The 14,445-nt window shown below is 41.7% G+C and overlaps 1 protein-coding gene across 1 annotated transcript in view; it reads right to left on the bottom strand.

Annotated features, from left to right (window-relative positions):
• NBEAL1 (neurobeachin like 1) overlaps nucleotides 1-14,445 on the bottom strand; it is a 2,263,075-nt gene that overhangs the window by 258,233 nt on the left and 1,990,397 nt on the right. Inside the window, exon 51 of the mRNA XM_044075407.1 lies at nucleotides 10,898-10,992. Coding sequence (XP_043931342.1) covers nucleotides 10,898-10,992 — 95 coding nt within the window. The remainder of the gene's footprint in view (nucleotides 1-10,897; nucleotides 10,993-14,445) is intronic.

Raw genomic sequence — 14,445 nt, 5'->3', positions numbered from 1 at the left:
TACCCATCCAGCCAATACAGTTTAAAATGCCGACAACTCAGCTCTTATCTTTGTAGCCCTTGCCATGTCCCAAATCCCAAGAAAACAACCAAACCACTTTCTCTGCAGTTGAACTGTGGCTAAAAAAAATCACAACTTGCTACTTAATCCTAACAAAACAAAACTGATGCTCCACACCCCAAAAATCATACCTTAATCAAAGCAAAGTCTTTAATATCATCTGTCAAATACAGAAATTGAAATATCTCAAACCAAGGCATAATTGTAAATTCAAGTTTGACCAGCTTATCCAATAATCTATTAAAAAAATCATAGCAAAGCAAACTGAGTCCAAACTGGCCACATCTACTACAGACAATCATAAGGGCCTTCTTCACATATGTCCGGAATCTCAAGGGAATCACCCAGATATGCTCAGAATTGGTAGTCAAGGACACCACATACACAAACACCGTGGATATAGCCAACCCGCTGGCAGACAGGTTCAGTGAAAACTTCACTCCTCTGTCCCATCAGTAAAACAAGACATCTCCAGTACTGCCCCCCTCCCCTTATCTCTAGGGAGCAAGTCATCACTGCTATCTCAAAGGCAAAAAATACAGCCTCCATAGATAACATCCCTGGCTGCATCCCAGCCAAGTGGAGGACAGCTAGTGTCATTCCTTTGCACAAAGGTGGAACGTCCACTGATGCAGAAAATTATAGACTCATCAGCCTAACTAGCCTGATCTGCAAGGCCATGGAGCGGATTATCACGGACCTCATTAATAAGAACAGTGGCAACCTCCAGACACTTGATCCCACACAGTTTTGGTTTTGTCAAGGGATGGTCATGCCTGTTAAATTTGGTTGACTTCTTTGAGACAGTCACCAAGGCCATAGACGAGGGGAAGATGGTGCACACTGCCTACCTTGACCTGGCCAAAGCCTTCGATACTATTCCCCACTCAGGAATAATAGATAAACTCTCTCAACTAGGCATCAATCCATATGTTACCAGATGGGTAGCAAACTGGCTCATTGATAGAACCCACCTAGTCAAAACAGGGGAAGCCACCTCAAGTAGTAGAACCGCAACAAGCAGTATACCCCAGGGATTGGTCTTGGGGCCTCTGCTGTTTGGGATATAATTCTCAGAGGTGCAGGTCAAATCTAGTGGGCTATGGCTGACCCAAGTTTGCAGATGACTGCAAGCTGGGTGCTATCATCAATTCCCCTAGTGATGTGGACATCCTCCAAGAGGGTATTACCCAAACAAATGACTGGTGCCAGAAACATGGCCTCAAACTGAATGCCAAAAAATGCATCATTATCCTTTTTGGGGAGAGTGACATCCCCACAAATTATCACATTGACAATAAGATACTAAGCACACAATCAGTCATGAGGGACTTGGGCACCCAGGTTGATAGCAAACTGACTTTTGACCACTACATTGCCTTCATTGTATGGAAAGCTTTCTACATGGCCCACCTCATTAGTAAGGGTATCTCGTCCAGCGACAAGGTGGTCACAACATCTCTGTAGTCTTCCCTTGTAAGACCCATTATTAAGTACAATGGCCCTTTTGGCATGTACCTCACAAACCACATGCAGCAGCTGGAGAAAATACAGAGGTTCCTCACCCAGAGACTCCAGGGCCTCAAATATCTACCTTACACAAATAGGCTAAAAGCCCTGTCCCTTTACTCAGTCTCCTAAAGACTCATCAGAGGTGACCTCTGTCTGTCATACAAAGCAATCTCAGACCCCACCCTGGTGGGACTGCTGCATATCTGCAAGTCAAGCTCCACTCGAGTAACCCGCAAGCACGGCCTAAACCTGGTCTTTGGCATCAATAGGACATGTTGGCAGGACAGATTTGTGTCCCAGAGACGACTCCTTTTGTGGAATAGACTCCATCTACAAGGAAAGCAGATTATCTCATTGAACCTTTTTAAGCGCAGCCTGGATAACTGGATGGGGAACAGAAAATAGACCCTTGGGATTCCATCGGTGTCCCTGCTGGACAGTGACATAGGGTGCTGACTTGTTGTTACACGGGCTGAATTCTTGGCTAGGCTTGTAAGAGCCTCAGGGCCAGTAGTCTAGTAACTTCGTATGATCACATATCAGAAATTAGGATCTCTCAACAGGTTTAAAGCTTATCTTACAGATACAGCAAGGAAAACCGTAGCCTCATCCTATTTATTTCCATTCCCTATTGTATGCCTCCCCATCCTCACTAACCTAAATACTAAACAAATAACAAAATTAGCATCATGCTACAAAATAGCAAAGTTTGCTATCAACCTCCCATACAGATAAGTCACCACTGCCATAACTCAATTGGCTAGAACTCCCCAACAACCTTACCTCCACACAGATGATCACTGCATTTAAACTTACCCGCTAGCCATTAAAATGTCCATTACTACTGAATACCCTTCAGCAATACTTCCCTCCAAGAGATATTGTTTATAATGAACAACTTCTACTACACACAGAGAGGGCATGAAACTCTGCAGGCAAAACTATGTACTCATACTATGTCTCAATGCTGTGGAACACCATCACCACCCAAGTAAAATTAACAGAAAGACTCCCAAACTTTAAAGCACTCCTCAAACAGCACCTCAACCACTTCTGGCTATGCTCCTGTCTCCCTCCTGATTACAACTGCATCATAAAGACTTCCCCATCCCTATCACCCTACCATGTCTTATGCTATTCGACTTGTACTCACTTTGACATTAAATTTTCATTATAATTAGGCCTAGCTTTCTCCCCCACTAAACTCTCTCTTCTAACATCATAATATACCACCCCCACTCATTCTACTGTTTACCTCTCCAACAATACATGGAGTCATGTCTCATCTACTCCTACCTCTCTTCTAACACCAAAAACCTTAAACAATCTACTCCTACCTCTCTTCTAATACCAAAAACCTTAAACAATCATTCTGACTTGTTCAACTGTCCTTGGTTTTGGGGGTTTGTTTAGCCACATCTTGTTGAGGCTGTTTGTTTTTCCCTGTTGGGGTGGTTGGCAAACAGATCTATGCTGGGGGAGGTCATCAAAGATAAGTGAGGTCCAGGAAGATTTCACATTTTAGCATCGATTCGCTGGAGTCCGAAATGTCTTGCTCAGTCTGCCAGGGTGGTGTTCTGTTACAGGATATAGGATGCTATCAGAGTCAAGTGCAATTGCTGTGCAAAGATAAGAATCTTTATAGTTGGAGTGGAAAGGGGTTGAGAGCATGTTCCCTCTAGTTTGTTGATGAACCACATGACTGCAATGTTGTCTGACCAAATCTGTAGTGTACCTGGGGAAAGAATTTTGAAAAAGTTTTCATGGCTAGAAAGACTACCAGCAACTCCTCCTGGTTTATGTGAAGTCTTCTTTGTTCCAGACAATCTGCACCTTCAAGGGGTTTAAGTGTACTCCCCATACTACCTCAGGCCTGGCCATGGTGTTGACCTCGTCTGTCTCTGGTAGGGAAAAAGCTGCAACTGGATTAAGCTTGATGGTGTTTTTCTACCAAAGCTCTTCTCTTTTGAGACAGGATAGAAGAGGCACATGGGTTTCCAGGGATTGAGTGTGCTGTTCCCAATAGTTTTCAGGAACTATTGAAGTTTACTTGTGTGAAATTTTGCCAAAGGCATCATAAGGATGCATGACGCTATGAATCCCAAGGCTCTTAAGATACTTCCTTGCTTGGGTTCATACTAGGCTATCTGCCCTAGGGCATTTATAAGCCTAGCCAGAGTGTGTTTGGCTTTCGCCACCCATTTTAAATTAATTCTGCTATGCCCTTTTTCGAGGTTAGTATACTGTGCCTCTGTCTAACAGTGACACAGAAGTGATACCCGGGGTAAACCTACGATCTCCCATCCACTCATCAAGATTCCTCTTGAAGAGAGTCAATGAGGGACTCTGCCTAACCTGGACTGGGATTTTATTCCAGAGTGAAGGGAGCCTCTGGGTTATGAATCTGTCCCTCCAGCATGTCCTATTTATTTCAGTGCTGAGGTTCAAGTCTCTCGAGCGCGTAGCTTGATGGGATTTGGATTTTCTGAGGTGCAGCATGTCCATTAATTCCAGGTTAGACATGGCACAGATCGCCTCTGAGCAGGTGGTATGCCACTGAGTAGAGCGGAAGTTTCTTTAACCGGGCAGCATATGGCTTCTGTTTGAGCCCTTTGATCCTCTTGGTGAGGTACTTTTGGGGTCTTTCCAGTTGCTGCAGGTGTCTGGTAAGGTACATCCCAAAAGGGGCATTGTACTCAATTATGGGCCTGATGAGGGATGAGTAAAGAGGCACGATGACCTCCCCTGATCTAGACGTGAATCCCTTCATGATTAGGTGGGCTATATAAAATGTTTTTTCTAACCACTTTGGCCACGTGGTTCTCAAATGAGAGATTGCTATCAACTTGGGTCCCCAGGTCCCTAATTACTTCTTCTGTACTTAATGGATTACCACCTATGTGGTAATTTGTGGGCTCTTTGTTTTTGCCAAAGGGGATGACTATACACTTTTTGGTGTTTCGTTTGAGGCCATGGCTCTGGCACCAGTTGCCTGTTTCTATGAGGCCTTTTTGGAGGATGCTTGTGTCGGCTGGAGAGTCGATTATGGCGCCCAGTTTGCAGTCATCTGCGAACTTGGTCAGCCACAGTCCTTCTGTGTTGGCCTGTACCTCCGAGAAATATATACCGAACAAGAGAGGTCCCAGGACTGAGCCTTGTGGGATGCCACTTGCAACTGGTTTGGAGTCTGACATGGCTCCAGCAATTATAACCATGTGGGTTCTGTCCTTGAGCCAGTTTGCAACCCATCTAGTGACATAGGAATTTATATTTAAGCTGGTGAGCTTATCTATAATGCCAGAGTGGGGTATTGTATCGAAGGCTTTTGCGAGGTCCAGGTAGGCTGTGTGGACCACCTTCCCCTCGTCAATGGCCTTGGTGACTGTTTCAAAGAAATTGACCAGGTTTAAGAGGCAGGATCTGCCCTTAAAGCCGAACTGGGTAGGATCCAGTGTCTGTAGGTCCCCAATATCTTTATTTATGAGGTCCATGATGATTCTTTCCATAGCTTTGCAGACCAAGCTAGTCAGGCTTATGGGGCGATAGTTTCCAGGATCCGTTGAGGCACCACCTTTGTGGAGAGGGACCACTGTTGCTGCACGCCACTCTTTGGGTACATATCCTGTAGTAAGGCTGAGATTGAACAGTAGTTTTATGTTTGGGTTTAGCTCTTCTTGGAGTTCATGTAGGACGTAGCCCGGGACACCGTCTGGTCCCATTGATGCTATGCTTTTTGCTTTGGAGAGGGCGGCTCTTACCTGAGCATCTGAGATGTCAGGGGGGCAGCACTCTGCTGGGATAGATATTTGCCCTTTTGGTGGGGAGGGGGGGGAGTTTGCACTGAACCTGTCAGGTAGGATGTTGGCAATGTCTGTGGGTTTGATGTATTTTTTGTCATTTTGGACTAATTCTGAGCATATCTGGGAATTCCCACACAGATTCCTAACATAACTAAAGAAAGCCTTGTGATTATCCTTAGTGTCCTGTGCAATTTTTCTCTCGAAGCTGGCCTTGGACGATTTTATGAGTGCCCGTAGTTTTTTGCTAATACTGATCAGAAATGCCTTCCCTTTTTGGGATTTTGCTCTATCATGTAGTAGCTTCCTCCTTCTTTTGTATAGTTTGTTTATGGCTGGGGTCCACCAGACAGGACATCTGCCTTTGGAGTATTGGGTCTTGGTTTTATTTGGGATTGCATGATCCATGCATTCCTGAAGGTGTTCATAGAATGCGTTTATAAAGGATTCTGTGGGCTGGGCCGTATTTTCCACAGGCTTGGGGGCTTTGAAGGATTCCACCTCGGTTTTGAGGAGTGTGAAATTTGCTTTAGAGAAGTTTTTCACTGTAGTTTTCTGGGCAAGGGGTGGGGTCGGGATGTGAATATCCAGTGAGATTAGTTTATGGTCTGATCTTACCAGTGAGGGATACACTTCTGGTCTGGAGCATAGAGTCCCCATGTTGGTGATGATCAGGTCCAGTATGTTTTCCCCTCTTGTGGGAGTGGTAACAAGTTGTTCCACAGCATTTGAGTTTATAAATTCTAGGAACCTTTGGGCTAGGGTGTTGGAGCTAGAGTAATGCTCCCAGTCTATGTTTGGGTAGTTGAAGTCGCCCAATATAATGGTGTTTGGGGAGACCTTCATATTTTCCAGTGTTGTCAGGAAGGCCAAGTGGGGTTCCTGGGTTTGGGAGGGTGGTCTGTAGCAGGCTATAAACTGGAAGGCAGGTTTACCCACTGTTAGTTGCACATGGATAGTCTCTGATGCTTCATGCTGTGCCACCAACCTGGAGGTGTGGGTATCTTTGACGAATATTGATACTCCCCCTTCTTTTGTGGTTCGGTCCAAGTTTTGGGGCCGAAAAGCATGGTATGAGGTATAACCTAGTAGTGCTGGGGTGCTCTCGGGAGCCTTGAACCAGGTTTCTGTTACTGCACAGATATCGATGTTCTCCATGCTAAGGAGAGTTTTGAGTGCGTGTATCTTGAGGTTTAGACTTCTGGCATTGAGTAGCATTACTCTTAGTTTCTTATCCCTTGTGATACCTATGGAGGTGGGTTTGTCTTTTGAGCCTTGCCTAAAAAAGGCACTATGGGGGAAGCAAGAGCCTTTGCCAATATCCGAAAGCCCAGGGGTGACAGGTGCAAGCCGTCCCTAGCGAAGCATCGTAGCTTGTCGAGAATGTCATCCCAGGCTGACAGGCATTGGATCCCCTTTGAATGACACCAATACTTAAGCCAATTGTTGAAATTGATCATCTTGTCTTCATATTGTGGCATCATTCTTGGTGAGGGTAAGATGCTACTCAAGGTCAGGGTCATACCAGCCTGGGCTACATGCTCAGAGAGCTTCTCTATGTCTCTTTTCATGTAGTCCAGGGAGGTACGTCTCAGGTCACTCACACCAGCATGGACAATGACCGAGTCATATTTGTACTTGCCTTGGAGCGACCTGAGTGCTTGTGTTATGTGGCGGATCCTAGCGCCCGACAGGCAGCTCACCGTGACCTTGTTCAGCCTGGTGAGCAGGACGTCAGTGTACCTGACGATAGAGTCACCTATTACAAGTGTATCAGGTGTGTTGTTTAGCCTTAAGGGCTGTGACTGTTCGGCACACTGGCTTTGTAAGCAATGTGTTGCATGCGTTTTGTTTTGGGGTAGCGGTTGCTTGGGTGTCTGCTTTGGAGGTCTCTGCTGCTTAGACAGATTTTTATTTAGAACCTCCGAGTATGTTTTTGTGTGTTTCTGTGTTTGGTTTGCTGTCGTGGTAGGTCTATGTGAGACTGGAATTGTAGTGAGTGTGGTTTCCTTCTCCTACTGACTGGTTACGCCAGTAGTGAGTTGAGAGAGCTTAGCCTCCAGTTTGGCTATATGGTTGCATCTCTCACATGTGTTGGAATTTGCTGGGAGGAGGAGAGGGTTGTCTGTGTACATGAGGCAGTTGTAACATTGCCTCAAGATTCCCAGATTCACCAGCTGGACCGGAGAGGAGATTGACAACTGACCTTTGGACATGCTAGAATAGTATTGGGAATTCCTTTATAATTGAAAAAAGGGCCAATGGGGAACAAGGTACTCAAGGGGAGTTTGTGAGGGTGTAGTGCTTTTAATTTTTTAGTGCTGACTTATATAATTGCTTTAGTGAGCAAGTGCCAGGTAACTTAAATGCAATGTGTTACAGGTAACTTAAATGCAAAAACAACAAACAGTAACTTTCTGTTGGTCTGTGATGGTCTGCTTCGGCAGTAGGCCAAGCAGGTAATCTGTCAAGGTGGAGACAGTGTCTTGGGACTAGAAAGTTTTCTGTTGTACTGAGTCTATCTGCACCCAGAAATAATTTGTGTCTAAGACTGAAGCTGAGGTTAGGCTTCCTAGAGCCAGGGAGTAGGGAGTCTGTGTGAAGAGAAATGTCCTTGAAAGCATCTTCTGACACCACATGGACCACATGAATAGCTAGTGGTCTGGGAGTTGACAGACTTAAAAGTTGCCTGTAATGAGTTTGAGCTTGAAAGAACTACTTAATCTCCCACTGAAAATCCTTCATTTTACGAAGTGCATCCCCAAAGGTTGGATTTTCTGGGAGAGAGGATGAGGAAAGAGCACCGTCCGAGTGAGAGTCCGGATAGGATTAAGGAGGGAAGTGTTCAGGGAAAGATGATTCTTCCTTATTCAGATCCTGAAGAGTCTGACTCTTCTAGAAAGGCAACCTCTCAAGTCATTTACTAGGAGAGATTTCAGGGGTAGATAGAGGGGCCTGGTTGGTTTATTTAGACTTAATAAAAGCCATGATTTCCTGGGAAATTTTAAGTATATCCTAAGATTCGACCTGGGTAGTAATCACAGAGGACTACGAAGTAAGATTTTGGTTTAGGCATCCATTTAAGAGAGGTGAATGTGGTCCTTGGTGGGACAACCTGGGGGTCAGCCTTGGTGCAAGATGTGTGTTCCTGCATTATGGTGGAAGACCCTTATCCCTCAGTAATCAACATCTGGATGTCTGAAGCTGAAGCTTGCTGAGTGACCTCAGACCCAAACAACAAAGGAGTTGGACAGATTAAAGTTATGTGGCCTGCTGCCATTGAGGCCTCCCAAGGGGTTATGCCAGTGGGCTTGGGCCTGGATGTCACTGGACCTGGGGGCTACAAAAGGCATCTCACCAGAGTCGTTGGTCGACTTAGTCATAGATGTGGAAGGCTCACCATTGGCTGCTTATTCCTTGTCCTTAGGCTTTTTTGTCTTTCCACTTTTTGGTAAAGTAGCAGCCAAGGTAGGCTGGAACAAAGATAAAGACAGAGAGTCCATGTGTGTTGCTAGGATTTCAGCCCTATGGTTAATGGTTTTATTTTTAAACTTAGCATAACCCTGACAATTAGAAATGTTATTCTGAAACCTCAAACAAAACAGACAATGAATGAATATTTTTGTGCATGATTTGCTTGTCACACTTCAGGCAGTTAACTATTTTGAACATTAATCAGAGAAAATAATTCCCCAATAAGGTACTTATCTGAAAAACATTTGCTAAAAACATTGAAGAAAATGAACCCACCAATGAACTGTGAGCAATAAGTAAATGCAGAAGCACACGGGACTGCATGGCTAGAAAGAACTGAAGATGCTGTCAGTGGATGACCTTTTTATACAATGAAGTCTAAACGGCAGCCATCAGACGTCTGATGGCTAGGTAGGATAAGACTGTGGAAATCAAGCTGGTCACAGGCTTCTGAATGACAGAAGACCGAAGGATTAGTACCGCAAAACTGACTACGAAGAATATATGCATTCCACAGGAGTGCAGAAGTCAGAACAAATTTTCAGAGACTCCTAAAAGGGTACCATTTGCACTCACTCACCAAGGTAGGAAAATAATGAGAGGTTTGACTGCTGTATGGCCTTTGCAGTTAAAATTCACAACTTTAATATTCTGAGAATAAAAATGGAAAGACCAAGGGCAGGAGTACTAATAAATCTGTCCTGTGCACTTTCCAAATTGTGCTGTCCTGAAGATATCCATTATATCAACAAACAAACCCAGTGCATACAGTGGTTTTGAACCATGATGTGGTAGCTGCAGTCATAACTTGATGTCTACATTACACGAGTATTAGAAGAGCTAGCTTTCCAAATGACATGTGCAAACTGCACAACTGTCTGAAAAGAACTGGAGATAAACGATGTGAGTAAGCTCCCTTAACTCTGGTATATGAATGCAGTGTTTTCACAGCATGCCACACAAGTAATTTTAGAACTGCACAAAAACAGCATCAGAAGGAAACCCTCCGGTAATTTAATACACTGCAGTGGGCTCCTCAAAACAAGAGCAGGATTTTCTGCTCTTAAGGTGTTCAGTTATTCCTGCTGTACTCGCCATTCTTGAGATCACAGAGTACTGTGGCAACACCACAAGTATTCACATTCAAAAGATTATAGTAACACAAAACATCAACATGAGCTACAGAGACTGGTTAATTAATAAGTATTACTGGAGAGAAATCATGCTATCATGTAAAATTCTTCGTAATAAGTAAGGTAAATGAAAACTGTGGAACATAATTATGACTTTTATTCAGCGATGCCCCCCCCCCCCACACCTGCCATGTGTATCTTTCTAGTTGAACATCAGCAGCTCGGTGTTGCTCCAGATGCTACCACCCAGGTCTGGGATCACCCAGCTGTTAGGTTGAGAACTGGAAAGGGAATCACAGAGCAAAGGACCCCAACCATTACCACAAGCACAAAGTTTCGGTACTTGGGTGGGGTACTTAATGTCATGCTCATCATCGCACATTGTATAACAGTTAGCCCCTTCCTTGGTATGCTGAATTACTGTCTATATGCAAAAGGATTATAGTATTACCTCAATCACCAAAACAGTGCAGATAACTAGCAAAACCCCCACCCCTCTTCCCAAAATAGGTGAGCTCACTGTTGCTGTTCCTTCCTACCCTTCCCTGCCTGGCTCCTCCACTGCTCGTGTTAACTGAACCCACGACGTCTGTGTCACACTCAAGACTCCATCCCTCTATGCCACTAAGCCAGGGTGAGTGATTTTTTTTAATTCATTTTTGATGCATCAGATGTATTCCAAAGAAATGCCTTGACAAAGGGAGATGTTGACTTAGTATGAAAAACGTAAAGGTTTTATGCAGACAAATAAATACATACATGGACTAGACAAATGATGTGGCAGGTAAAACATTAAAACACTGGTTTTCTCTAGAAAGCTTGTATGTGTGTGCAATACCTCTGTGAGTCTTATTTGACATGTTAAACAACTTAGAGAAGAAATATCTAGCATGGCCATCATGATGCTTTAAGTAGACATACCTGCTGCATTATTTCCCAAATCATACATGTGGTGTCACGAGAACCGGAAATCAGATGAATTCCACAACCATCAGTTGAAAGACAGGTCACAATATCTAAAGTAATAATAAATTTTAATTAGCAGACACATCTGAAGTAAAAAAGCTAATCTGCTAACCCAAACATTCACAAAAGTATTGTTCAGTTTTTGTGGACATGTCTTGTATCATTACACTGCTGCTTACTTTAACCCTAAACATAGTTGTACTATTGTTTTTTTTATTTTATTTTAGTTAGCATTTGGTTCCTAGTCCACTTTTAAATTAAAACTTTAATCACGTTATAACCCTCCCAATAAAACAAGACACAGGATGAAGGGGAGGGAAAAGAAAAGTGTATGGAGGGATATTATTGCCTAAGTCAGACATTCCATAATTTCTATTGTCAGAAAAGTTACCATATATTTACATTGTACATGTGTGTGCATGTAAGAATATTTTAAGTTTCATTTAAGGCCTAGAAATGCAACCATATTAAAGCAGATGCAAAGGAATGTTTTAGTAATCTTCAGTCAAGAATACTGATAATACATTAAGTACAAACAGCACTGGGAGCCAAGGTTAAAGAGGCATGTAAAAATTTACAGGGTTTTGTTATTATTAGGAGATACTTCAGACACAGTGAGTCAGTTCATTCGGACTGATAAGCAGAAAGTCATAGCAGTGCAGTCCACAGAAGTTTGATACAGATATTTGAGAGTGGCTGCAGAAGTCAAGTCAGATCTCTAGCATTCCAGAATATTAATTATATTATTCAGGAAAAAATTAATAATTCTGAGTACAACAAGTGCAGATGCTATGGACATTCCAATTCAGTCTACTTCAGTTTATCAGCACTATTGCTGAAAACAGTAAGATTTGATTGGGATATTGCTGACATGCAACTCTACCGTACCTAATAAAACAATCTTAACTGAACTACAGTGTATGCAGAATTTTATTCTCAAAGGTGTAAGATGATTTGGCACATATGGGAGAGACTGGCACCTGTTCAGTAAAGTTCTGGGTAATTAAAAGATAAAGACACTTCATTCCAGTTTCTTCTAGTTATTTCTAGTTTACGCCAGTATTCTACAGTCTTATCAATTCTTACAATGGAGCTCCACCATTGATGGAAGGGACAATATTTGCAGTTAAAGTAAGTCCCAAAACCCCATAGCAATCTTGCAAATCTATCAGCAGGCAGACCTCATGCAGCAGTGTTCCTACTTCAGAAAATCTACAGTAAAGTCTCAAAGAACTTCAGACTCTCCAAGGTACCAATTTAAAGGACATTATCCAGTTAACAGCAAAGTATCGCCAAACTTCACTATCTCTAAAGTAGACAACAGATTTTCAAGTTTCCAATGTGATGCTGCACAGCCAAGGGAATTATAACACAATTGAGTTTGTAAAAGCTGCAGGATGTCTGGCCACCTTCTTAACAAAATAACTTTCCTTATGTCTGCATTCATTTTCATTACAATGGATTTTCTAGCTAAATCAGGCAATACATCTCAGAAAAGTTTAAATACATTTAATTACATCAGTAAATGTAAATTGTATAGAGATGTCAAACAGTATTTCTACAGTAATGGCACCAGTAAATGTGTGGTTTAAAGTTAAAAATTGGGTAAAGCAGTCTAAAAACTGTGTTCCAGAAATGTTCATTTAAATTTCAATGTTATTAATTCAGGAATGTTAAATCTTTCTAGATGCAAAAGGGTTAAAACACAGAAGCACATGTAATGAGTGAGGTAGCATATACACTTTCTTATGATTCAGCCTTTGTCAGCATGGTTTCAGACTTAAATAACATGCAAATTGTAACAAATTCTAGTTTATAGTCTTCAGAAATCAGTGTAAATGCTATAGCACATGTAATTCAAAATACTGAGTCAGTGTATGTAACATGCACATTTCCAGATAAGACATTTGCAATGTCTCAAGTTCATGTTATTTGAAATACAAATGTTCATAAATGTAATAAATTCTAGTTTATTGTTTTCAGTTGCCAATGAAAATATTGGCACTGAGGGGGGAAGAAGGATCAGAGTGCAAATTTTGATCAGATTGATAAAGTCAACACCAGCATAAATGACATACAGACTTTAGATCAAAATAAAGAAAAAAACTCATACCACAGCTCACTTCAGTGTTATTACTAGTGTTCCAGGGCAAAATAAATAAAAGCATGCCATAGCTCAAGTCAGTACTGTTACTAGTTCTATAAAACAGGATTTTCAGCTTATCTATAAAGGATGTGGTAGTCCAGCACCAAACGAGATCATACATCTCTTACTGTTTAAGGTTAAGAGAAATGACAATATTTCATTGTTTACAGAAAAGAAATTCTTGAATAATGTACTGATTAATATATACACATCAATTTCAGTTGAACATAGACCTCTACTACAGGACATGAGTACAGCTGTTAGGATTTTAAGGGTCAAAGGTTACAGCAGTGAGCAGTTCTGAGTGTAACGGTACCATACTAGGTATGGACATGTCAGAGTTGCATGTTGTTTTGCACTTCAGTAACAAGATTTTATGGAAAAATAAAAATGCTACAGGCTGTACAGTAGTGCACACAGATGGCACTTGTAAGAATTTGCATGCAGTAGCTTGTGCAAACAATGTACGGAATTTAAAGAATTGGTGACAACACGAACACAAAGATTCACGAGTTAAAGAAAATCAATTCCAGTTCTCTTGCCACAGCTGAAATGCAGGCAGTCAAGTAACCACATTCTTAGAAACAGTATCTTATTCTTGGAAAAGCAAAGACAGACTGGAAGGAAATTTCAATTCACTTTTATGGCCAGTAAGAAAAAAGTAATAGTGTCAGGCTAGTACTAGATTTAAAATTGGTATATATACTTAGCATTCTGGAAGAACGTGTATGGTATACTAGAAATGACAGTCAAGTTCATTTGCAGAATAAATGGTTTACAGTTGCAGATCTGGCAAATTAATTTTTGCATTGTTTTTGTTTTAGTAGACATTGTTAAGATCTTTGAATTATGGTAATAAACTGCTGCAATGCATAAATAATATCTTGATACCAAGACAAAAGAACATTTACAGATGTTTTGTTAGTTTTACAGAATGTAGCATTTAAGTCAATGGTACATTTTAAAAGTGGCAGTACAATCAAAAGTTCAGATTCCACGTAAGGCAAGAGTGTCGCATAAGTACTGAATGTCATTAAAGCCACAGGTTCAAATCTCATGTCAGGAAAATAATGTAATTTTACTATATGAATAACATTTATATACTTGTGAAGGACAGACAAAGTACTAGAATCAGATCAGTTCAATTCTAATAATAAATGTGTATATGTAAACAGTTCAAGATTTTATATATTTCATGCAGAAATTACAGTTTACCGGAGCACACTAGAGGCATCCACTTATGTAATTGAATTATCAGATTATAGGTCAACTCGGCAAACTGAACTTAAGACAGTACTATATACCATAAAACAGTATGGTAAAGATCAGTTAAATATTATTAGTGACAGTTTTATGC

Source organism: Protopterus annectens, chromosome 6.part1 (assembly GCF_019279795.1).
Source record: "Protopterus annectens isolate FY-2018-M chromosome 6.part1, PAN1.0, whole genome shotgun sequence".
Lineage (NCBI taxonomy): Eukaryota > Metazoa > Chordata > Ceratodontiformes > Protopteridae > Protopterus > Protopterus annectens.
Note: the sequence above shows the minus strand (reverse complement) of the source record. Positions and strands in the feature narration are given on the sequence as shown.